The sequence below is a fragment of the Hyperoodon ampullatus genome, assembly GCF_949752795.1.
Source record: "Hyperoodon ampullatus genome assembly, chromosome: 3".
In the NCBI taxonomy this organism is placed as follows: Eukaryota; Metazoa; Chordata; class Mammalia; order Artiodactyla; family Ziphiidae; genus Hyperoodon; species Hyperoodon ampullatus.
Genome location: NC_136916.1, coordinates 144916559 through 144944333, shown reverse-complemented (window position 1 = coordinate 144944333; position 27775 = coordinate 144916559). Strand labels below are relative to the sequence as shown.

The following is a 27775-nucleotide window of genomic DNA, read 5'->3' as shown; positions in this document are numbered from 1 at the left end:
CTCCCCCCCTCCTTTGTTTCTTTCTTTCAACTTCTACTAATTCTTTCTTTCTACTTTTTCTGCCTTTTATGCTGAGCCGTGTGGATGAAAGGCTCTTGGTGCTGCAGCCAGGAGTCAGTGCTGTGCCTCTGAGGTGGGAGAGCCAACTTCAGGACACTGGTCCACAAGAGACCTCCCAGCTCCACATAATATCAAACGGTGAAAATCTCCCAGAGATCTCCATCTCAACACCAGCACACAGCTTCACTCAACAACCAGCAAGCTACAGTGCCGGACACCCTATGCCAAACAACTAGCAAGACAGGAACACAAGCCCACCTATTAGCAGAGAGGCTGCCTAAAATCATAATAAGTCCACAGACACCCCAAAACACACCGCCAGATGTGGACCTGCCCACTAGAAAGACAAGATCCAGCCTCATCCACCAGAACAAAGGCACTAGTCCCTCCACCAGGAAGCCTACACAACTCACTGAAAGAACCTTATCCACTAGGGACAGACACCAAAAACACCGGGAACTACAAACCTGCAGCCTGCGAAAAGGAGACCCCAAACACAGTAAGATAAGCAAAATCAGAAGACAGAAAAACACACAGCAGGAGAAAGAGCAAGATAAAAACTCAGCAGACCTAACAAATGAAGAGGAAATAGGCAGTCTACCTGAAAAAGACTTCAGAAAAATGATAGTAAAGATGATCCAAAATCTTGGAAATAGAATAGACAAAATGCAAGAAACATTTAACAAGGACCTAGAAGAACTAGAGGTGAAACAAGCAACAATGAACACAATAAATGAAATTAAAAATACTCTAGATGGGATCAATAGCAGAATAACTGAGGCAGAAGAACGGATAAGTGACCTGGAAGATAAAATAGTGGAAATAACTACTGCAGGGCAGAATAAAGAAAAAAGAATAAAAAGAACTGAGGACAGTCTAAGAGACCTCTGGGACAACATTAAAGGCACCAACATTCGAATTATAGGGGTTCCAGAAGAAGAAGAGAAAAAGAAAGGGACTGAGAAAATATTTGAAGAGATTATAGTTGAAAACTTCCCTAATATGGGAAAGGAAATAGTTAATCAAGTCCAGGAAGCACAGACAGTCCCATACAGGGTAAATCCAAGGAGAAACACGCCAAGACACATATTAATCAAACTGTCAAAAATTAAATACAAAGAAAACATATTAAAAGCAGCAAGGGAAAAACAACAAATAACACACAAGGGAATCCCCATCAGGTTAACAGCTGATCTTTCAGCAGAAACTCTGCAAGCCAGAAGGGACTGGCAGGACATATTTAAAGTGATGAAGGAGAACAACCTGCAACCAAGATTACTCTACCCAGCAAGGATCTCATTCAGATTTGATGGAAAATTAAAACCTTTACAGACAAGCAAAAGCTGAGAGAGTTCAGCACCACCAAACCAGCTTTACAACAAATGCTAAAGGAACTTCTCTAGGCAAAAAACACAAAAGAAGGAAAAGACCTACAATAACAAACCCAAAACAATTGAGAAAATGGGAATAGGAACATACATATCGATAATTACCTTAAATATAAATGGATTAAATGCTCCCACCAAAAGACACAGACTGGCTGAATGGATACAAAAACAAGACCCATATATATGCTGTCTACAAGAGACCCACTTCAGACCTAGAGACACATACAGACTGAAAGTAAGGGGATGGAAAAAGATATTCCATGCAAATGGAAACCAAAAGCTGGAGTAGCAATTCTCATATCAGACAAAATAGACTTTAAAATAAGACTATTAGAAGAGACAAAGAAGGACACTACATAATGATCAAGGGGTCAATCCAAGAAGAAGATATAACAATTGTAAATATTTATGCACCCAACATAGGAGCACCTCAATACATAAGGCAAATACTAACAGCCATAAAAGGGGAAATCGACAGTAACACATTCATAGTAGGGGACTTTAACACCCCACTTTCACCAATGGACAGATCAACCAAAATGAAAATAAATAAGGAAACACAAGCTTTAAATGATACATTAAACAAGATGTACTTAATTGATATTTATAGGACATTCCATCCAAAAACAACAGAATACATATTTTTCTCAAGTGCTCATGGAACATTCTCCAGGATAGATCATATCTTGGGTCACAAATCAAGCCTTCGTAAATTTAAGAAAATTGAAATTGTTATCCACTAACTTTTCCGAGCACAACACTATGAGACTCGATATCAATTACAGGAAAAGATCTGTAAAAAATACAAACACATGGAGGCTAAACAATACACTACTTAATAACGAAGTGTTCACTGAAGAAATCAAAGAGGAAATAAAAAAATACCTAGAAACAAATGACAATGGAGACACAACGACCCAAAACCTATGGGATGCAGCAAAAGCAGTTCTAAGAGGGAAGTTTATAGCAATACAAGCCTACCTTAAGAAACAGGAAACATCTCGAATAAACAACCTAGCCTTGCACCTAAAGCAATTAGAGAAAGAAGAAAAAAAAAAAACCGCAAAGTTAGCAAAAGGAAACAAATCATAAAAATCAGATCAGAAATAAATGAAAAAGAAATGAAGGAAACGATAGCAAAGATCAATAAAACTAAAAGCTGGTTCTTTGAGAAGATAAAAAACATTGATAAACCATTAGCCAGACTCATCAAGAAAAAAAGGGAGAAGACTCAAATCAATAGAATTGGAAATGAAAAAGGAGAAGTAACAACTGACACTGCAGAAATACAAAAGATCATGAGAGATTACTACAAGCAACTCTATGCCAATAAAATGGACAACCTGGAAGAAATGGACATATTCTTAGAAATGCACAACCTGCCAAGACTGAATCAGGAAGAAATAGAAAATATGAACAGACCAATCACAAGCACTGAAATTGAAACTGTGATTAAAAATCTTCCAACAAACAAAAGCCCAGGACCAGATGGCTTCACAGGCGAATTCTATCAAACATTTAGAGAAGAGCTAACACCTATCCTTCTCAAACTCTTCCAAAATATAGCAGAGGCAGGAACACTCCCAAACTCATTCTACGAGGCCACCATCACCTTGATACCAAAACCAGACAAGGATGTCACAAAGAAAGAAAACTACAGGCCAATATCACTGATGAACATAGATGCAAAAATCCTCAACAAAATACTAGCAAACAGAATCCAACAGCACATTAAAAGGATCATACACCATGATCAAGTGGGGTTTATTCCAGGAATGCAAGGATTCTTCAATATATGCAAAACAATCAATGTGATACACCATATTAACAAATTGAAGGAGAAAAACCATATGATCATCTCAATAGATGCAGAGAAAGCTTTCGACAAAATTCAACACCCTTTTATGATAAAAACCATGCAGAAAGTAGGCATAGAGGGAACTTTCCTCAACATAATAAAGGCCATATATGACAAACCCACAGCCAACATTGTCCTCAATGGTGAAGAACTGAAACCATTTCCACTAAGATCAGGAACACAGACAAGGTTGCCCACTCTCACCACTCTTATTCAACATAGTTTTGGAAGTTTTAGCCACAGCAATCAGAGAAGAAAAGGAAATAAAAGGAATCCAAATCGGAAAAGAAGAAGTAAAGCTGTCACTGTTTGCAGATGACATGATACTATACATAGAAAATCCTAAAGATGCTACCAGAAAACTACTAGAGCTAATCAATGAATTTGGAAAAGTAGCAGGATACAAAATTAATGCACAGAAATCTCTGGCATTCCTATACACTAACGATGAAAAATCTGAAAGTGAAATCAAGAAAACACTCCTATTTACCATTGCAACAAAAAGAATACAATATCTAGGAAGAAACCTACCTAAGGAGACAAAAGACCTGTATGCAGAAAATTATAAGACACTGATGAAAGAAATTAAAGATGATACAAATAGATGGAGATATATACCATGTTCTTGGAAGAATCAACATTGTGAAAATGACTCTACTACCCAAAGCAATCTACAGATTCAATGCAATCCCTATCAAACTACCACTGGCATTTTTCACAGAACTAGAACAAAAAATTTCACAATTCGTATGGATACACAAAAGACCCTGAATAGCCAAAGCAATCTTGAGAACAAAAAACGGAGCTGGAGGAATCAGGCTCCCTGACTTCAGACTATACTACAAAGCGACAGTAATCAAGACAGTGTGGTACTGGCACAAAAACAGAAAGATAGATCAATGGAACGGGATAGAAAGCCCAGAGATAAACCCACGCACATATGGTCACCTTTTCTTTGATAAAGGAGGCAGGAATGTACAGTGGAGAGAGGACAGCCTCTTCAATAAATGGTGCTGGGAAAACTGGACAGGGACATGTAAAAGTATGAGATTAGATCACTCCCTAACACCATACACAAAAATAAGCTCAAAATGGATTAAAGACCTAAATGTAAGACCGGACACTATCAAACTCTTTGAGGAAAACATAGGCAGAACACTCTATGACATAAATCACAGCAAGATCCTTTTTGACCCATCTCCTAGATAAATGGAAATAAAAACAAAAATAAACAAATGGGACCTAATGAAACTTCAAAGCTTTTGCACAGCAAAGGAAACCATAAACAAGATCAAAAGACAACCCTCAGAATGGGAGAAAACATTTGCAAATGAAGCAACCGACAAAGGATTAATCTCCAAAATTTATAAGCAGCTCATGCAGCTCAATAACAAAAAAACATACAACCCAATCCAAAAATGGGCAGAAGACCTAAATAGACATTTCTCCACAGAAGATATACAGACTGTCAACAAACACATGAAAGAATGCTCAACATCATTAATCATTAGAGAAATGCAAATCAAAACTACAATGAGATATCATCTCACACCAGTCAGAATGGCCATCATCAAAAAAATCTAGAAACAATAAATGCTGGAGAGGGTGTGGAAAAAAGGGAACACTCTTGCACTGCTGGTGGGAATGTGAATTGGTACAGCCACTATGGAGAACAGTATGGAGGTTCCTTAAAAAACTACAAATAGAACTACCATATGACCTAGCAATCCCACTACTGGGCATATACCCTGAGAAAACTATGATTCAAAAAGAGTCATGTACCACAATGTTCATTGCAGCTCTATTTACAATAGCCCAGAGAAGGAAACAACCTAAGTGTCCATCATCGGATGAGTGGATAAAGAAGATGTGGCACATATATACAACAGAATATTACTCAGCCATAAAAAGAAACGAAATTGAGCTATGTGTAATGAGGTGGATAGACCTAGAGTCTGTCATACAGAGTGAAGTAAGTCAGAAAGACAAATACTGTATGCTGACACATATATATGGAATTTAAGAAAAAAAAATGTCATGAAGAACCTAGGGGTAAGACAGGAATAAAGACACAGACCTACTAGATAATGGACTTGAGGATATGGGGAGGGGGAAGGGTAAGCTGTGACAAAGCGAGAGAGGCATGGACATATATACACTACCAAACGTAAGGTAGATAGCTAGTGGGAAGCAGCTGCACAGCACAGGGAGATCAGCTAGGTGCTTTGTGACCGCCTGAAGGGGTGGGATAGGGAGGGTGGGAGGCAGGGACATGCAAGAGTGAAGAGATATGGGAACATATGTATATGTATAACTGATTCACTTTGTTATAAAGCAGAAGCTAACACACCATTGTAAAGCAATTATACTCCAATAAAGATGTAAAAAATAAATAAATTAATTAAATAAATAAAATAAAAAGAAAGAAGTATGGAAAGACAGAAATAATCTGTTATTATTCCACCTGCTGTCTAGCCAGTTGTAATTAAAGTAATAAGTTCATCTGAGTCATTTCACATTTGTGTGTGTGTACCACATAAACAGTCAATAATATCAGGAAATAGGGAACAACTATTATCAATTAATTGAACTATGCAGTCCTTTAAAATTATTATAGCTATTACTACCAATACCTATCTAATTGAGATGATATGCAAAGGCAAGCAAAATGTTCTGTTTTAAAATAATAACAATTCTTGACAATGTATACATTTGTCCTTAAATTAACAGCTGAGACTGAATACACTAGACATCTCTTAGTTTTATCACTTTTTCTGGGACTATCTTCTCTCTCATTTAATTAGGGTATTCCACCATTCTGACCACAGGCATCTGTCCCATGACTGGTAAGTCAAGATAGCCTATACCCCTGGCCACAGTGATTGGCTGAGGTTTGGACACACAACCAGATTAACAAAATCAGAATTATTCCATGAGATTTTATGTTTTAGAGATGAAGTGAAGAGAGATCATGAAGCTAGAAGGAAGGGAATTAGAGTAAGTTATCAGCCATTTTGCCCGTTTCATGGAGAAAGCCTGACTGCCGTTAAGTGAGAATAAAGCCAAGAAAAACCAAAAGAGATGACGACGGAAAGTGAGAGAAACAAACCCAGTTGCACAAACTCTCTAATTCTCTTCTTTGAGCCTCCCACCCTTGATCTGGTTTCTGAAACTCTTTCTTGATTCCTTGAGAAGTACTCTTTAGTTACATATGCCAATCAAATCACAAACTAGCTTTTTAAGCTAGTTTGACTTAGGTGTCTGCACCCTGAAAATGAAAGAATCAACTAATTAAAACAATACATTATTTATTTCATTAAAAAATTCTAATACTGGATTGGTCATCTATATGCCTCAGGCAGACAACTCAGATATTATCCATCTTCAATCATATGTTCCTTAATTACAAGAACAATGTCAATTAAACCTAATTGCTGAAGGATGTAAGATGAACATCTACTCGTGTTTTGATTAAATAAATTTTTAAACAAATGAACCCATAAAAACTGCATCATACATTCTCAGGAATGTACGGAATGATGGAAATGAGAGAAAGTCTTCTAAAAGTAAAGTATAATCCAAAGCCTTTGATTTGCAGTTCTGACATAGAGCACAGTACCATAATACCTTAGCACCAGCCTAGATTAAGCTGTACTGTCCAAATATATACTTTACAGTCTAATAACCATATAATCCAAAAAGGAAGCTGATTAAAAATGATAAAAACTTACAGTTAGAGATGTTACTACAGAGAAGTCAGCTTTGGTATCTGTCTTAGATTTAGCAGAACTATTGGCAGCAGAGCAAAATGAGTGATCAATAATGTTTAAAATGCTGTCCTTGGAAAAATCATTTCCACATCAAATGAAATTTATCTTAGGAGAAACAAAGGATAACAATATAAAAACTCTTATATTTTGTTTAATAATTAAAAGTCTCTTGGGACTTCCCTGGTGGTGCAGTGGTTAATCATCCGCCTGCCAATGCAGGGGACATGGGTTCAAGCCCTGGTCCAGGAAGATCCCACATGCCACAGAACAACTAAGCCCGTACGCTACAACTAATAAGTCCGCGCGCCACAACTACTGCAGCCTGCGTGCCTAGAGCCAGTGCTCCACAACAAGAGAGCCTCCGCAATGAGAAGCCCATGCACCACAATGAAGAGTAGCTCTCGCTTGCCACAACTAGAGAACACCCGCATGCAGCAACAAAGACCCAATGCAGCCAAAAATAAAATATTTTTTTTAAAAAGCTAAAGAGAAATATATTTTTAAATATATTAAAGGTCTCAAAGATACTCTAAAATTGAAATTTAATAAGCAAGCCATAACAAACATTAAAATTGAAATTTAATCAATAAGCTGTAAAAAACATTAACTAAAATCATCTACCTGCAGTATGAGAATGTACAGCTCTATGGAAAATAACCACTTCAAAAACCAGTTTATTTTCTGATGACTGGCATTTTTAAGAAATTCAGTTCACCACAGCAACCTGTCTTAACACCAGCAGATAAGTACAGGCTATATTTAGATATGATTGCTTTCCAGACAGCAATCCTGCCTTTCCTTCATATTTAATGTCATGATCCAAGGGACCAAAATATCATTCAATCAGATTGTAGTGTGAAGACGAGTATACATACTCAGGGGAATGAGGCTGTGTTTCAGGACGATGAAAAGAACAGCTTCCACCAAAGGTGGTAAAATTTGTAAAGAAGCACATAAAGGTAAATAAAGTGTTCATGTCTAAGAAATTTACAATCAGATACAACTATTTTGTCCAATTTTATCTTTGTTCTTAAACATTAAATGCCATTATCAAACACTAATGATCTATACTATCAAAATACATTTCAACTAGCAGGTTTTTGTTATTATTTAATTAGTATGCTGCATTTCCAATCAGGCACCTTCTAACTAAAAAAGAAAATTTTTTTACCCAAAAGCAATCCTTTACAGATTAGGTATAACAAAGAGCAGTATTAATACAAGACGAGTAATACAATACATAACAAGGAAGATTAATTGATTAAAATGATATTGTTATGAAATTATCCTGGATGTATTTGTACTTTATAATCTTTGTAATGATAGTGAAAATAATTTCTATTTTACTGAGTAACACAGTTTACTTCACAAGGTACCGAAGTATCATAATAATCAGAGAGAGTACCTTTTATTTTTCTTTACTCTCTAGATGAGCTGCCTCAAAATTATTAAAGATAAAAGAAGTGAAGTTCAATTAAAAATACCAAGAACATATCACCTCACACCCATTAGGATGGCTACTATATTAAAAAACAAAAACCAACAGAAAATGAGTGCTGGTGAGGAAGTGGAGAAATTGGAACACTTATGCACTGTTGGCAGGAATATAAAATGGTGCAATCACTATGGAAAACACTATGGAAGTTCTTCAAAAACTTAAAAACAGAATTACCATATGATACAGCAATTCTGCTTCTGGGTATATATCCAAAAGAATTGAAACCAGGGTCTCAAAGAGATATTTGCACACCCATGTTTAGAGCGGCATTATTCACAACAGCCAAAAGGTAGACGCAACTCAGTGCCCATCAATGGATGAATAAGTAAACAAACTGTGAGATATATATATATATATATATATATATATATATATATATATATATATATATATATATAATGGAACATTATTCAGCCTTAATAAGGAAAGAAATTCTGACACATGCTGGAACTCCCTTGAAGCAATTGTGCTAACTGAAATAAACCAATCACAAAAAGACAAATATTGCATGATTCCACTTATGAGATTCCTAGAGTATTTCAAAGCTACTGAAACAGAAAGAACGGTAGTTGCCAGAGGCTGGGGGGAGGGGAAAATAGGGAGTTATTGTTTGATCGGTATAAAGTTACAGTTCTCCAAGATGAAAAACTCTAGGGATAGGCTGTGACAGTGTGTATATACTTAACATTACTGAACTGTACACTTATAAATGGTAAAATTGGTTAAAACAGTAAATTTTATGTTACTCTTATTTTACCACAATGAAAAAAAAAACACCAAGAATATTGACAAGAAGTATTTCCTCATCCATAATACAATTTATTCAGAATTTATAATTAAGATTTCTTCTATTTTATTGAATCATCCTTTCTTAAAAATCACAAGAGGTCGTAATATGGTAAAATCTTTTTCAAAATCTTAACATTACTGAAGCAATTGAAAATACATTCTGAGTAACAGAAAGAAAAACAACGAAGACTGACGTAATTGTCATGTTTTGCAAAATTTTCAAGGAATATAAACCTTCCCTATTTGCCCTATAAAGAAAATTACTAATATCCTACATTATGAATTATATTTCTAGTATTCAGAGATGGACATTTCTTCTATGAATTAAACAATTCTTCCTCTGATTTACGTATCACATATCTATGATGCACCAAAATTTTTAAGAGCTTTTGCAAATTAAACAAACAAGACATATCCATCTATACCCCCCCATACACACACACACAATCAGCATCAACACAATGAGTAGCACAAACAGGTATTCAATTAGTCCTTTTCATTCTTGTTACATTTCCTCTTTTGATTCTTAAACAGCTTTTAATAATTTCTATAAATGAATCTGAGTTCAAATAATTATCTCTGCTAAATAGTTTATAAATAAGCAATAACAAATCTAAAGCATAAATATGGTAATATGTTTTATCTTTCATCTTCAGCAAATAGACAATGGAAATTTGAAAGCATTTTTGAGAATTATCACTATAGAGAACACAACTGATATAACTTAAAGTATGCTATATACAGTATCTCTTTTTCATATAATAGTCATCTCTCCAGCATAGATAACAAGAAAAAGTAAAAATTTTTATGATTTAAATAGCACATAACCCTCCATTTAAAGAGAACAAAAATTAATTATATCATGTTAATAGTTTCTTGTATGTATGAAAATTATCACATTAGATACGTTTCTAATATAACATCAAGTTAAATTTGACACTTTTCAATGTGCCATTGAAGACCACAACTAATACAAGAAGTCTCATAAAACAACTCAAATTGACAAATTATACATACAGCAGAGGAAATCATTCTTAAAATGTTTATAATCATAAATAGAAGATAAGTAATTAAAACTGTTAGTTGTTTATTTCAAAATTTAACACGCATGCAAATTACTAATTCAAACAAACCTTTAGGCACATTATTAGCAAAAAGTGAAAGTCAAGTTCCTCTACTTGGTCTTGTATGTAACACCTACAACACTACGACAGAAACAAATATTCTTAGAGTAACTACCCAAAGAAGAGAGCTTGTCATGTATTCCCCTCACCACAACCTTGCCACAAGTCAGATTCTGCTCTCATTATTACAACAAATCAAAAGTTAGTAACAAGATGAGAAAGTCTTGCTTAGGGATTCACAACTTTATTTCTTTTTCTCCTCCCATGGCATCCCTCCTTCATCATGTTCACACAATACAACTCACTCAGTTCACTCAAGCCCAATAATTACTTTTACTACAATGATTTTACTAAAAATCTTGGGTTGTGTACTATACACAGTTTAGATAAACTACAGAGGATCTATCACATTATTCCATTAGCTTGCCATAGATATAAGAGTATAAATTAGTCACTTTTGGTTCTGCCCTTTTGCTCTCCTCTGAGGCAGTTAACCTCTCAAACTTCATTCATTCATACATATACACACATACAACTCGGTTTTATTACTATACTTTGTCCACAGATATTCCATACCTGCTCATTTATCTGATTAAGACACTCTACACACCATTCTGAGTGTCAATATTGATCAGATTAGCCTGGGTTCTTCTCAACCTACTTTTTCCTTCTCTCTTTATTCTGTCTTCCTTTCTAACAGCATTAGTGATTGAAACACAGTACTTAATTTTTCTTCACACATCAACTCCTTTCAGCATCAGGAGCTCATGTAGGTGAAGCATAATACAAATCTGCCAGGTATATTAACATAGAGCATTCATTCAATACACCTATCTTATTCTAATAATATTTTTTATTTGGAACATTTATTAAACTAACATATTGTACAATTTTAGCAACCCTTACACTAGTCAGGAGTACTCATCAAATGCCAGTTATTTTTTGAGGGGATTTTTGCAGAAAAGTTATTTCCGAAATATTTTCTACTTAATGTTACAACATAAACAATTCATATAGAACCAAAAAGTAGTGTACATGAACTGATGAACAAACAGTAAAGAATTACATCAAGAGTCTGGGAGTCTGCGCCAGAAAAGAGGTAGCTGGCTTAAGGTATGTACTAAGTTAATGTTGCTATAGAATAGTAACTCAGAACAAAATATTTCCCATGATAACAACTGAAAAAAACACATTTGTTTTCCACACCAGGCATTTCTTTCCCTACAGAATTTCAGCAAGTAAGAAATTTATCTTTAAAAAATGAATGACAGTCATTAATAGTACATTTTGACAATTCTTATTAAGAAAAAAGTTCTTTCCAAATCCAAGTGTCAAGGGCAAAGACAAATTCTTGCTCACTGAATTCTTACATTCAAGACTAATGCCAAGAGACTAATGCCAAGTTAAGAGAATGATGTTAAATTAAGATATCTGGCTACTTTAAAACAGAGACTTAGAATTATTTTGTCCACTCAATGCAGTAGTGATCTGAGATAAATTTCTCTTAGAAATTTTCTCTAAGATTAAATTCCTATTTTAGTGATAGGTGCCATTATGAATATTATTCTACATTCTAGGAAGAAGTATCAAAGTGTTTCAAAACACTACAACTCATTATTATAATCCAATTTTCAAGTATATTCTCCACAGCTTTTATATTATTGAAGTCCATATAAGCTGATTTTTTTCCAAAAAGACTGCATTAAAAAGATATATAATCCCACCGTACCAAAAATATACCTTACAAATAATACAATGGAATAATTTATTTTATCCATTCAAATGGGTGACATCTTTCAATGATATTGTGAAGTTTCTTCCCATATTCTCATGCACATGTTATTCAATATTCATTTACTAGGAATATTTATATCCACATAGAACAATTCTATTCTTCATTAAATATTTATAGAACTGAAAGGACAACTTATCAATCTTCATTTCAATAAAAATCATGGAGAAAGAATATTGACAATCCTTTTGAATGAGGAAAAGAGACATTAAAAAAAATTAGAGAATTGGGATTGGAAACTCATTTTGAAACTCATTACAATAATGAGTTCATTACAATAACTTCAATATTCAATCATTTTCACCATTCTGTCTTGTAACTATATTTTTTTAATGACTTGGAAAATCATTAGGAAATCAATAACCTTCAGGTTCAACACACTCCTGTGTTTTATTCCTCACCCAATTTTAAATGAATTACTAGTAAAATTTGGATGAGTATAGATTACATCTGATGTGGAAGAGTAATTTTTTGTCATAATATATTTTACTGAATGCATTAAGTATCATTAAAGAAAGCATCTGCCAACACTCAATTTTCTTTCCCTGCTGCCCAGGGCTTAACTAGTATTGAATATTTTTTTAATAAAAGGTGATCTTACTGGAAGGATATTTTCCTACAGAAGATAGTATGCATGATTTGCATTTAATATAAAACTGAAAAAAATTGATTCATGAAATAGAAATAGAAAGTGACATTATATTCTGATATGAAATATGTTCTGATAAAGAATGGAACTGACTCATGAGCAAGAATATTAAAAATTGAAACCTACAAAACTCTTCAAAAATCTTGTGCTATACATAGTGTTCTAATGTAAAACATCAGAAATATATTCAATACAGTCAAGTATATTGTTATTACAAATAACCATTTTACATTCGTAATTATACTTACAAATGATTATTAATTATTCAAAAAAGCTTATAATTGATGTAAACAAATTCAATCTTGCTTTCCCAAGCAAAACAACTACTAATCATCTTCCCTGCCTACTATCTACTGCCACATTGGTAAGATATCATCAACCATTAGTAGATACTCTTTGAAAGTCAATCATTAATCACAACTTTATCTCTTCTTCTAAAATCTCTTCAATTTCTAAACAGAAAGTGTTCCATAACTTCACTTCTGTTGAAACTGTTCTATGTGCTTCACTATATGTAACACAAATTGTTAGAAAACAAGAAATTACTCAACCTTAAATCAGTTCTGTTACAACTCTTCTGGAAAAAGTCACACAAATCATAAAGTTTTAATTTACACTTAATACTGAAAACCAAATACTTACAAAGAAGGATCTTGTACAAGATCTTTGAGATTTATCCCACTGCGATCTTCTGCAAGATTCCTGAAGCAACTATCACTCACTAAACAGGAAAAGGGGAAAGAAAAAGAAAATTAATTTTTGTTTACATTTCATTTAAATTATTACTGTCCAAAAGGAATTTTGAAATTAAAATTGGTTCTCTGGATAGGGTTTTTCTAAACATCAAGAATGATCAATTTCTGGGCCTGGTAGATTGAAAAGCAATATTAACATTCAATAACATCAGTAATCTAAGCATACAGACTTTATATAAATACAATATATAAAAGAATAAACATATGGGTCTAAATTTTATTTTACTTTTACAAGACTAATTTACCAGTCCATAGTGGCAAGTCACTGCTTCCACAACAACTAGGAAAAAAAAAAAAAGATAAACTATCCCCCAAAATCATATTTTTAAAGACAATGGAGAACTTTGGATACAAAAAGGATAAATTAGGAGAAAAGTGCTATCTCTTCTTGGGTAAGCTGAGCCTCCTGATTGTTTCATTACTGGGAGGATTTACCATCTAGACGAAAGAACCGGACAGAGGGACACTACCAGGGAAAGAGAAACCAGCATAGTTTGTGATAGCTCTTGGGCGGGAAATGACAGACTGGAATCCCATGGGACCCACAAGACAGTTTTCTTCTGGGAGATTTGCTGAGACCTAGGACTGCACAAGAAGTTCTGGGGGAAGGAGAAGAGAATGCGACACAGGGCAAATAATGTTTTCTGCAGTGCAGAAGTCATTAGGAGTTAAAGTCACACTACAACAGATGGAGCCTACCACTTTCAGTGCAGAATTTCAATAGGTCTCCCCTCAAGATATTTGCTCTCAATCAAAAGCATCCCACCTTGAGAGGGGAGATGAGTAAAAGGGGGCAGAAGCCAAATGGTAGAGTAAAATCTCCAACGATTTCATAGTACATTAGTACAAAGCCACAGCACAGAGGAATAACTGCAACACAATAGGTCTGGCCCTTAAGACATTTAAAACCAGAGGCACAGTGAGTATATCTAAAGCTGTCACTCAAACCACCCAGCTCAATTTGTGGCTGAGTTGAGACGGTTAACACTTAATCATTTCTTTCTAATATAATATTGAAAGAAAATAACATTTACATCAATTTCTATCCTATGATGGACAGTATTTGGTATACAATAATAATTACAAAGTACAGGAGGGGGACAAAATGTGATGAATAAACAGTTGAAAAAATAATGTATATGCCAACCCACAGATAATACAGAATTAGAAGACAAGGACTTTAAGGAAATCATAAGTTAAAGAAGATATACAAAAAATGTTCACAGTAGATGAAAATTCTCACATTTCAATAGAGAATTTAAATCTGTGAAAAAGAATCTAATAGTAATTTTAGAACTGAGAAATACAGTATCTGAAATTAAGAAATCTGTGGGTGGATTTTTAGCCAACTCAACACAGCAGAACACAGGATTAGTGAACTTGAAGAGATCAGCAGAAAGCATCCAAACTGAAGCAAAAAGAGAAAAAAAAAAAAAAGAACAGAGCATAAGAGACATGTTGGAATCAAACAGCTAATGTCATTGTAGTTGAGAAGAGAGAGAATGGGGAAGAAGCAATATTTTCAGAAAAAAACAGCTGAGAATATTCCAAAACTGATATAATACATTACTCATTGACTCTGGGAATATAGCCAACCCTGTACTGGGAAATGTGAAAGAAAACCACCCTCAGCAAACTGCTGAAAATCAAAGATAAGAAGAAAATCTTAAAAACAGCAATGGGAAAAAAAGGACACATCACCTTCAAAGGAAAAACAATAAAACTTGCAGCTGAGCATCCAACATAAACTCTGGAATACAGAAGACAATGGAACAATATAGTTAAAATGCTGGGGGAAAATCTAGACTCTAAGTCCATACCTTGATAAAATATCCATGCCAAAATTAAAGATGAGATAAAATTTTACTCATATAAAAGTTTTGTATTTGTTAGCATAAATATTAAGTGATTATTTCCTATTTCAATTTAACAGTTTTATTATGTATCTCTTAGCCATTTTCAATCTTCATAAGGAGCAAAAAGAATATAACACTTGCCTTGTTCCTTTCAAAAATCCATTACTTAATATTTTATTCATATTTTAAATTCCCTCTTCTTACAGCTCAAAATTATAAGCTCCCTAAATCTGAATCTGCCTCTAATATAAATGACAAATGTATATAATGATGCATTTAAAGGATCTGAAGTTGAAATCAAGTTTGCAGTTTTATTATTAACTCCAAAAAGGTATCCCCCACTTTTTGTTCACAATGAGGTAATTTTGATCAATATATAATTTTCTCTCCATATTTAACAGACACTGATCTCAACGTGTTGATTTGAGACAAATTTTCTGCTCTTCATAATTTTAACACAAATGCTCATTACACCATTTCCTAATTAGGGCCAAAAGGAAAAAAATAAAATGTTGCCACACTATAAGAAAAGTTGGTTTCCAGTTGCGTTGAACTAATATTGAAATTATAATATATTATATCATAAAATTTGTTCTCATAAAGTTTCTTGCCCAATTTGGCAAATATGAGAGCTTAGTTAAAAACTTCAAGAGCCTGAAAGTTTTGGAGGCTTAATTAGAATAGAATAAACCTTTGCTCCTATAAAGGCTTATTAGTCAGCTAGTGAAAATGAATCTTGCTAAAGGAGGCACTTTCTAACGTTCATATCCCATCCAAAGTTTAAGTTTAAAACAGAGCAAGAAATCTAAAGAAATTCAATAGTTTCTTAACAAATATTCTGAAACTTTATCTGCCTAATATATTTATTATTTTTAATAAAATATATTTAAAATATTTAAGTATATTTAAAATATAAAATAAAATATATTTCACCAATGTAACAAATATTGGTTTTGAATTATAAATAAGAACATGGTCGATTTTAAGAAGCTAGTGAACATACTTTTTTCATGTGTAAATCACACCAAAATCAATCAGTTGGGTCATCATATTTTTCTGTTGTTCTTTCTCCCCCACAGTATATGCCAAAAAAAGGAATTACTATGCTCTTTGTTCCAATGATTAATATCACAAAATTAAGAGCTGGTTCTTAGGAACATACATATTTTTCAAAAAATGTCCCTTTCTATGATCACAGTGTGAAAGTTAAAGGTTTAGTGGAAAATGTCATTATGCTGTAATTTTAAAATATACCAAAAAATATGAGCACTTAATTCCTTTTATTTTGAAAATATATCAGATAGTTCAATTAATACCTGATATAAGAAAAATTAGACTGACTCAATAATTCTTGGTTTCATTTTTTTAAGATAAATCTCTATATTTTTTGTTATTCAGATGAAAATCACATAACACAAAATTAACCATTTTAAAGTGCACAATTCTGTGACATTTAGTTCATTCACAATGTTGTGCACCTCCAGGTCTATTTCCAAAACATTTTCATCATCCCAAGAGAAGACCTGGTACCCGTTAAGCAGCAAGTCCCTAATCCTCCCTTCCCTTCCCCCAATCCCTGGCAACCACGTCTGTTTTCAGTCTCTATGGATTTAATAATTCTGGATATTTCATACAAATGGAAGCATACAATATAGGACATTTTGTGTCTGGATTCTTTCACTGAGCATAATGTTTTCAAGGTTCATCCATGTACAGAGAAAAATCATTCCTCTTTATTGCTGAATAATATTCCATTGTATGTATGTACTACTTTTGTTCATCTACTCACCCTTTGTTGGCCGTCTGAGCTGTTTCCACCATTCAGTTATTGTGAACAGGCTAAGTAAGCATGCACGTACAAATATTTGTTTGAGTACCTGTTTTCAACTCTTTGAGGTATTTACCCAGAAATGGAATTGCTGGATCATACGGAAATTCCATGTTTAACTTTTTGCCAATTGTTTTCCAAAGAAGCTGCACTATTTTACGTTCCACCAACAATGTACAAGGATTCCATTTCCCCACATCTACAGACATTATTGTCTGTCTTTTTAAATTTAGTCGTAACAGTAGGGTGTGAAGTATTATCTCATTGTGGTTTTGATTATATTTCCCTAATGATAAATGACACTGAGCATTCTTTAATATGCTTGTTGGCCATTTGTATATTTTCTTTGGAGAAATGTCTATTTAAGTTCTTTGCACACTTTTTAATTAGGTTGTTGAGTTGTAAGACGTCTTTATATATTCTGGATACTAGACCCAGACATATGATTTACAAATATCTTCTCCCATTCTGTAGGTTGTCTTTGTGCTCTCTAGATGTCTTTTAATGCACAACAGTTTTTAATTTTGAGGAAGCTCAATTTGTCTGTTTTTTCTTTGGTAGTTTGTGCTTTTGGTATCATATTTAAGAAACCATTGCCAAATCCAAGGTCATGAAGAACTTCCCCTATGTTTTCTTGTAAGAATTTCAAAATTTTAACTCTTATATTTAGGTCTTTTATTCATTTTGACTTAATGTTTGTACATGGTGTGAAAGTAAGAGTCTAGCTTCATTCTTTTACATGTGGGTATCTAGTTGTTCCAGCACCATTTACTAAAGAGGCTGTTCTTTCCCCATTGAATGGCCTTGGCACTCTTCTGAAAAATCAAATACTCACAGACACATGAGCTGATTTCTAGACTCAATTCTATACCATTTATCTGTATGTCTACCCTTATGCTAATATCGCACTGTTTCTATTACTGTAGCTTTGTAAGAAGCTTTTAAATTGGGAACTGTGAGTCCCTCAACTTTTTCTTTTTCAAGATATTTATGGTTACTCAGCATCCCTTGCAATTCCATATGAATATTAGGATCCTAATCCATTTCTTACACCAAATTTTGTTCCCATTTTAAGTAGATTCATTTTAAGATGCATTTGACTATTACCAATTACCTATCCTCATATGCCACTTTATATTTTTTTCCATGTTTAAGTCCTACCATTTTCTACCTCCTATGAGAAAAGTTCCCTGAATTCTCCTTAAAAAGGATGCAAACTAAGTAAAGAACTATTACTGAGCAAAGTGAAGATAAAAACTGTCATGATGGAAATTTAGTAATTTTCTTAATATATCCAACCTAAAATTACAAGCCAAAATAATGCTAATATGTAAAACCTATACTATGATAACCATTTCACAACTACCAATGATGTCTGAATCTTAAGTAATTTTAAGTAATTTCAAGCTGTTGTGCACTTTGCTGTCAAAAGGTAACACATTCCCACCCTGAGAAAAGTTAAAACAATAAGCGAAATCTCCTTTCCCAATAAATTTGCAACAGATATGTTTCCTGAGTTCAAACTACAGTTTGAGCAGCATTTTTTGGATCTGATGCAAGTGGAAAGAAATTTTTTCATATTTTAAAATCCACTTAATAACTATGCAACTAAGGAGCTTCCACCTTATCTTCAATTGGACGTGACTATTCTGCAATGTAATGTACATGTTAAAAGGCAAGAAAACTTAATAGAATTCTAAAACCACATTCCAAATAATTAATGTGCTCCATTAAAATTATCTGTTCATGGACTGATATCAGTATTCACCAATAACTATCTTCTCAATGAGTGGAAAGACATATGCAAAAATAAAACACTCCATACAAATAAGCATTAATAAATGAACATTTACAATTTATTTTGACGACAAGAAATACTAACTGTAAACTCTAATCATTCCCCACCCAATTCCATTCTTTAAATTGGTAAATGTGTATGACAAATATGGCACTTAATTATTATAATTATATTTGGATTTCATAAATTTTAAAAATTGTAAAACTATGTTTTCTTTCTTGTGATAGTAGTATATACATAATATCTTCAATTTTGCCTCTTGGCCCACAAAACCTAGAATATTTACTATCTACCCCTCATGGAAAAAGTTTACTGATCTCTGGTTTATGGGAACACAGGAGGATTACCATGCACCATACAGAGCTAGTTGATGTTAATCCCTAGCACATGCATTAGTATAGCATATTTCCATGACTAAGCACAGAAGAGCATAAATTACAGAACCGATTTATACTCTCCTCTATTTTTTATATCTCTGGCTAAAACCCATATCAAAACTCAAGTTATTGGGAAAACTTCCAAATATATTCATCCATCCTCATATATGTTCACCGACCAATCCTAGACAATGAGAGATCACTGAAGACTCAGTGGGGGTCCAGAAGTACCATTCTCACCCAGCAGTGCCATGGAGAGCCTAACTCAACTATCAAAGGAGGTCAAATGGAGAACTTGACTTCTACCCCAGCCTGGCAGTAAAGAGGAAATGACTACCTCCCTTAATAGAATTCTAAAACCACATTCCAAATAATTAATGTGTAATTATTATCCAAATAATTAATTAATAATTAATGCTCAGGACTACCTGCCTGAGCAACGTGTGAGTGAGCCAGCAAAAACAGAAGATTTAAATAAGATCCCAGTTCATAATGTAATACCCAAAATGCCCAGGTTTCAACAAAAATATCAACTGTCATTATGGATCAATGGAACAGAATAGAGAGCCCCAAAAAACCCTTACACCTATGGTCAATTAATCTTTGACAAAGGAGGCAAGAATATACAATGGAGAAAAGACAGTCTCTTCAGCAATTGATGCTGGAAAAGCTGTACAGCCTCATGTAGATCAATGAAGTTAGAAGACTCCCTCACACTATACACAAAAATAAGCTCAAAATAGCTTAAAGACTTAAATATAAGATATGACACCATAAAACTCCTAGAAGAGAACATAGGCAAAACATTCTCTGACATAAATTGTACCAATGTTTTCTTAGGTCAGTCTCCCAAGGCAACAGAAATAAAAGCAAAAATAAACAAATGGGACCTAATCAAACTTATACATTTTTGCACAGCAAACGAAACCATAAACAAAATGAAAACCTACGAAATGGGAGAAAATATTTGCAAATAATGCGACCAACAAGGGCTTAATTTTCAAAACATACAAACAGCTCATGCAATTCAATATCCAAAAAACAAACAACCCAATCAAAAAATGGGCAGAAGACCTAAACAGCCATTTCTCCAAAAAAGACATACAGATAGCCAACAAGCACATGAAAAGATGCTCAACGCTGCTAATTATTAGAGAGATTCAAATCAAAACTACACCTCACACTGGTCAGAATGGCCATCATTAAAAAGTCTACATAAAACAAATGCCGGAGATGGTGTAAAGAAAAGGGAACCCTCCTACACTGTTGGTGAGAATGCAAATTGGTGCAGCTACTATGGAGAACAGTATGAAGGTTCCTTACAAAAACTAAAAACAGGGCTTCCCTGGTGGTGCAGTGGTTGAGAGTCCGCCTGCCGATGCAGGGGACGCGGGCTCATGCCCCGGTCTGGGAAGATCCCACATGCTGCGGAGCGGCTAGGCCTGTGAGCTATGGCCGCTGAGCCTGCACGTCCGGAGCCTGTGCTCCGCAACGGGAGAGGCCACAACAGTGAGAGGCCCGCGTATCGCAAAAAAAAAAACAAAAAAAAAAACTAAAAACAGTTGCCATATGATCCAGGAATCCCACTTGTGAACATATATCCAGATAAACTCTAATCTGAAAAGATACATGCACCCAAATATTCATAGCTGCACTATTTACAATAGGCAACGTAAATGTCCATCGACAGATGAATGGATAATGAAGATGTCATATATACATATATACAGTGGAATACTACTCAGCCATAAAAAAGAATTAAATAATGCCATTTGCAGCAACATGGATGGACCTAGGGATTATCATACTAAGTGAGGTGAATCAGAGAAAGACAAATACCATATGATATCACTTATATGTGGAATCTAAAATATTATACAATGAACTTACTTACAAAACAGAAACAGACTCACATAGAAAACAAACTTATGGTTACCAAAGGGGGTTGGGGAGGGATAAATTAGGAGTTTGGGATTAGCAGATACAAACTACTATAAATAAAATATATAAATGACAAGGTTCTACTGTATTGACAGGGAACTATAGTCAATATCCTGTAATAAATCATAATGGAAAAGAATATGAAAAAGAATATATATATATAACAGAATCACTGTGCTGTAAACCGGAAACTAACACAACATAGCAAATCAACTACACTTCAATAAAAAAAAAAAAGATAAAAAGTCAACTGTCATAAAAAGAACCAGGAAGATCTCAAACTGAATGAAAAAAGACAACTGATAGGTACCAATACAGAAATGATAAAGACGTTTAATCAATGAAAAATAGACCCAAAGAAATTAAAAATAAACAAAGCCTCAAGGACCTATGGGACCATAAGTAAAGTCCTAACTTTCCTATCATTTGAGTCTTAAAGGAGAGGAGAAAAAGTGCAGGGCTGAAAAAGTATTTGAAGAAATAATGCCTTGAAAACGTCCCAAATTTGGCAAAAGACACAAACATACAGATGCAAGAAGCTGAGCAAACCTCAAACAGGAGAAAGGTAATGAAATCTGTACCAAGACAACTCATGGCCAAATTTCTGAAAACTAGAGACAAAGAAAAAATCTTGAAAACAGTGAGAGAGAAATTACACCTTACCAATAGCAGAAAAACAATTCAAATGACAGGAGATCAGAAACCAGGGAAGAAAGAAGTGCTCAAATAAAAGAACTGTGAACCTACATACTATATATAGTGAAAATATCCCTCAGAAGTGGAGAAGAAATTAGGACATTTTTCAAATGAAGTAAAACTAAGAAAATTTGTCACCAGCACACATACCCTAAAGAGCTGGGTCTGAGAAAAGATCAATTAAGTTGACAAACCTCTAACAAGACTGACAAAGAAAAAATATATATATATGACACAAATTACCAATATCAGGAATAAAACAGGATGTATATGACTACAGACTCCATAGAAATCAAAATAATAATACAGGAATATTACAAACAACTATAAAGGAGTTAAATTTAGCAACATAAAGAAAACAGACCAATTTCTCAAAAAACACAGATTACCACAATTCACCCAATATGATATAAATAATTTGAATAATCCTACAACCATTAATGAAATTGAATTTGCAATTTAAAAACTCCCCAAAAAGGAAATCTCCAGGCTGAGATGACTTCAGTGGAAAATCCTACCAAATATCTATAGAACAGTTAATACCAATTCTATACCATCTCTTTCAGAAAACAAGTGGAGGGAAAACTTCCAAATTGATTTTATGAATCTACTATTACCCTGATGCAGAAACCAAAGACAGTACCAAAAAACAAAAACAAAATCCCACAAATATTTCCCATGTGAACACAGACTCCAAAGATCCTTAGCCAAAAGTCAGCAAACAGAATTCAGCAATATATAAAACGAATTACATACCAAGACCAAATGGGGTTTATTCTAGGGATGCAAGGCTGTTTCAAACTTTGAAAAACAATTAATGTAATCCAACATAGTAAAAGGTTAAAGAAGTACAATCACATGATCATTCAACTGAGGCAGAAAAAGCATTTCACAACATTCAGCATCCCTCCATAATAATAAAAAAAATCTCAAAAAAAATAGGAATAAAAGGGAAATTCATCAACTTGATAAACAGCATTTATAAAAATCTTCAGCTAAAACCATTCTCAATGGTAAAAAGAATGAATGCTTTCCCCTAAAGGTCAGGAACAAAATGAAGATGTCTTCTCTCATCACTCTTACTGAATGAAGTAATGGAAGATTTAACCAGTGCAACAGGCAATAAAAGGAAACAAAAGGCATACAGATTAGAAAGACAGAAGTAAGCTATCCCTCATTACATATAACATCTCGTCAACACACAAAATCTACCAAAAACTCCTTGAACTAATAAGTGAGTTCATCAAGATGTTAGGATGTAAGATCAACATATAAAACTCAATTGTATTTCTATGCATTAGCCATGAAAACATTATCTTAAAGTTAAAATATAATACCATTTACAATTGTTCAAAAGAAAATGAAATACTCGTAAGTACATCTAACAAATCTTGTACAGCACTTTTATACTGAAAATTATAAAATGCTGGTGAAGGAAATCAAAGAACTAATAAGAGAGACATATGGTGTTCATGGATTGGAAGACTCAACACAGTACACAGTAACAATACATATTCTCCCCAAATTGATATCCAGTTTAACATGCTTCCTATCAAAATCTCGGTGAATATTTTTATACCTAGACAATATCATTCTAAAATTCATATAGAAAGACAAAGGAACTAGAATAGTTAAAACAATTTTGAAAAAGAACTAAGAGTGAGGAACCACTCTTCTAGATTTCAAGACATACAGATACAGTAATCATGAATGTGTGGTATTAGCAGAAGGATGAACACACATATCAATAAATCAGAATACAGAACCCAGAACAGACCCACACAAATATGCCCAACTCATTTTTGACAAAAGTACAAAAGCAATTCAATGAAAGAAAGACAATCTTGTCAACAAATGGTGCTGGAAAAAGTGGACATCCAGAGGCAAAAAAGTTTAACCTCCACCTGTGTCACACCTTAAAGAAAAATTCACTCAAACTAGATCATAGAGTTAAATGTGAAATGTAAAATTATATTAAATTCTTAGAAAAAAACAGGAGAAAGTCTTATGGGCTAGGCAAGAATTCTTAGATTTAAAACAAAAAGTACCATCCATAAAAAGAAATATATAAAAACTGTATTTCATCAAAATTAAAAACTGCTGCTGTGTGAAAAATCCTGTTAGAAAAGTGAAAGAAGCTACCAAAAATTATCTCTTTTTAGAACAACCAAATATGTCTGCATGTAATTTAAAATAGTTAAGCCTTCTTCCTTTTAAGAAAAACCTCTGATGCTCACCTCCTTACAAAAGCATAATAGTAAAAGTGATAGAAAAACATTTATATATCTTTTATAAGTCCATAATTGAATACCTTATCCATTATGCTTTATAAATTGCTTATGCTGAATGTTACTCAAACTTTTTTTTAAGAGAGAAGTTTGACTCTCCTGGAAAACTGATATGATTCTTCTTTTCAGATAACGATATCCATAGGACGTATTTTTTTGGTTCCTATTTTGTCTTGGTTTCCGGGATACTTAGAGTCAAATCTAGTACTCTATTGCAGTAAAGTGTACTGGATGCGTTTAACAATTACTATTCGTGTGTGTGGGTGTGTCTGTGCCTGTGTGGGTCTCTGTGTGTGTGTATCTGCTTCTACCTTGTGGAAGTTTAGATCATAATTTGTAATAAGTAAATAAAAAGTCCTATCTACTCTCAGTTCACATGGAATTAGAAATCAGTCCTGAGACTTCTGTTGAAGACAAAAATATTCTGATTTGTAAGACCTATTAAGCAATCAGGAGTTTTCTCTATAAGGAACTGGAGGCTCAGCAGCAATTCTACCTCCTTCTCTTCTAGAAGACAAATATCAGATAACTAGCTATGGAATACAATGAGTAGTCACCAGATCTCCTGGGAAGATGCCCAACAAATTGTACATTGTATTAAGAAAATAATTTAAGAGTAATGTTTGCTGCAATCAATTTAATTAACCATAGTAAAGGACAATGCCTCTCAAACCATAACGTGCATCAGAAACATCCAGGGAATTTTTGTTTTTTGTTTTTTGTTTTTTAAGTACCAGAACCTCCTTCTGTCTCAGCAATTGTGAGTTAAGATTTTGGGGTATAGTCAGGTTTTTAAATCAATGGTACAACAGAAAGAACAGTAAGAGTAAAGTCTGAACAGCGACCTCAAGTCTGGTTCTATCGATTACTAGCTACATGAGCCTAAGTATATATCCTTCAGACTCTTCACCTATACACAATGGGAATAAGAATATCTGTACTACCTAATGTTCAGAATTGCTTAAAAGAGCAAATGGGTAATATGTTAAAGCGCACTGAGACCTGTGAGATACCATATAAATAAGATGTAGGGTTAACATTACTAATGCAAAGAGATCAACAGGACTGATAAATGTACAATAGGCTTATAATTAAATTCAAGGTTCCTTGACTGACATTATTGAATATTTTCAAGAGTAAATGTTATTTTATAAATTTCTGAATATGTGTCTTTTATTAAAAATATCTCTTCTAACATGGCAATAACCATCAGTAAGGATTCCTTTAAGGTAAAGGACTTTGAATCATGCAAATCCCAGATCGTCTTCATTGGAGCTCTGTTTCCCTCATTCATTTTGTAGTCAGTATGCAGAGTTAAACCCACTGCAGCAAAGTCTCCAAGCGTCCGTAGTTAAAAATCCTTCTCTCCACATCATTCACAACCATTTCCAACTATTTGCAATTATAAAACTTATCCCCAGAACACCAATAACATTCGGGTAAATTATTTGGCTGCAAATCAGCTGATTTACATACATACCACCACATGATTCTTAACCTTCTGATGTCACATTATGAATAACTCCATTGTGGTAAAACTGAAAACACACAGGTAATAGCAAATTCCCTTGGATTTGCAAGTTGATTGCCATTGCAAGTTGATCTTTAAATCAAGGCAGCAACTTGTTTAAGACGATATTTGAATATATTTTAAAATCTTCCTTTATTTCCCATTTAACACACATAAATACTTCATAAAATATTTTGAGTTGTTATTCATCCAAAAGTAAAAGACCTGCTGATATTTGGTTTCTTGTAAAAATTAAAAGATCTTTAATACAAGGGAAGGAGCATACCTAACTCTAAGAAACACATACACATTTCTTGTACAGTTTTTAATCTTTTTCTTAAAAATTTAAATTGTATTTAAAGTATACTGGGAGGCTTTGGAGGGTTGGCATAATCTGATTTACATTTTTTTAAAACTTTATGCAATTCACTTTTAAAATTTTAATTATGGTAAAATACACAACATAAAATTCACATCTTAACCATTTTTAAGTATATATTCACACTGCTGTGCAACCAATCTCAGGAACTTTTTTCACTTTGCAAAACTGAACCTCTGTACCCATTAAGCAACAATTCCTCATTTTCTCTTACCCTTAGCCTCTGGCAACCATAGTTCTACTTTCTGTTTCTATGCCTTTAACTACTCTAGGAATCTCATGTAAGTGGCATCATACAGTATTTTCTTTTTGTGACTGGCTTGTTTCACTTAGCCTAATATCTCAAGGTCATCCATGTTGTAGCTTGAGTTAGAATATCCTTCCTTTTTAAGGCTGAACAATATTCCATTCTACGTATATACTACATTTTGTTTATCCATTCAACTGCCAATGGACGTTTGGGTTGCTTCCACCTTTTGGCCAATGTGAATAATGCTGCTTTGAACATAGGTGTACAAATATTTCTTCAAGATCTTACTTCCAGCTCTTTTGCATATATACTCAGAAGTGGAATTGCTGTATCATATGATCATTCTATTTTTAACTTTTTGAGGAACTGCCATATTGTTTTCCATAGCAGCTGCACCATTTTACTTTCACACCAGCAGCACAAAGGGGTACCAGTTTCTCCAAACCCTCACCAATACTTGTTATTTTCTGGATTTTTTGATAGTAGCCATCTTAACGGGTGTGAGGTGATATGTCATTGTGGTTTTATTTTGCATTATCCTAATGATTAGTGATGTTGAGCATCTTTTCATATGCTTGTTGGTCATCTGTACATCTTCTTTAGAGAAATGTCCATTTAAGTTTTTTGCCCATTTTTAATCCAATCATCTGATTTTCGTTGTTGAGTTGCTTTTCATCTTTTGCAACTAAATTATAACTCTTAATAGTGTGATTTTAATCATATGTAAGTTTTTTAAAATCATATTGAAAGTAACCAATAACAGTAGAAAAAACCCACTGTGCTTCAAAACACAGTTATGTTGCATTATTTGTAAGGTGAATTTGTATATACATTTTAACCTTTTTAAGCATTATGCCTCTCATCTATACAATAGGGACAATTATATGTCCTTATCCGATCTCATAGGGGTAGCCTGAATATCAAACGAGATAATTGTAAAACTATAAAATAAAGTTATATAAATAAATGCTGCATCCAAATCAGTTTAAACAGCTTTGAAAATTTTAAAATAAAGATGTACCAACCTGGAAAGAGACTGAGGATTGGGATGTATAAGTAAATCAGAAAAACCTGGATAAATGGAGCCAGATAAATATCTTTCAGATTAGTGTCATTCTTATCATTCATACCAATTCTTTTCTGTTTTTCATTTGCTTCACAGATTTTTA

At 33.7% G+C, this 27775-nt stretch overlaps 1 protein-coding gene across 9 annotated transcripts in view; it reads right to left on the bottom strand.

Annotated features, from left to right (window-relative positions):
- GPHN (gephyrin) overlaps positions 1 to 27775 on the bottom strand; it is a gene marked incomplete at both ends in the record, with an annotated part of 652555 nt that overhangs the window by 522064 nt on the left and 102716 nt on the right. For all 9 annotated transcript variants that reach the window (XM_079700388.1, XM_079700393.1, XM_079700386.1 and 6 more), the window contains one exon: positions 13571 to 13649. In XM_079700388.1, coding sequence (XP_079556514.1) covers positions 13571 to 13649 — 79 coding nt within the window. The remainder of the gene's footprint in view (positions 1 to 13570; positions 13650 to 27775) is intronic.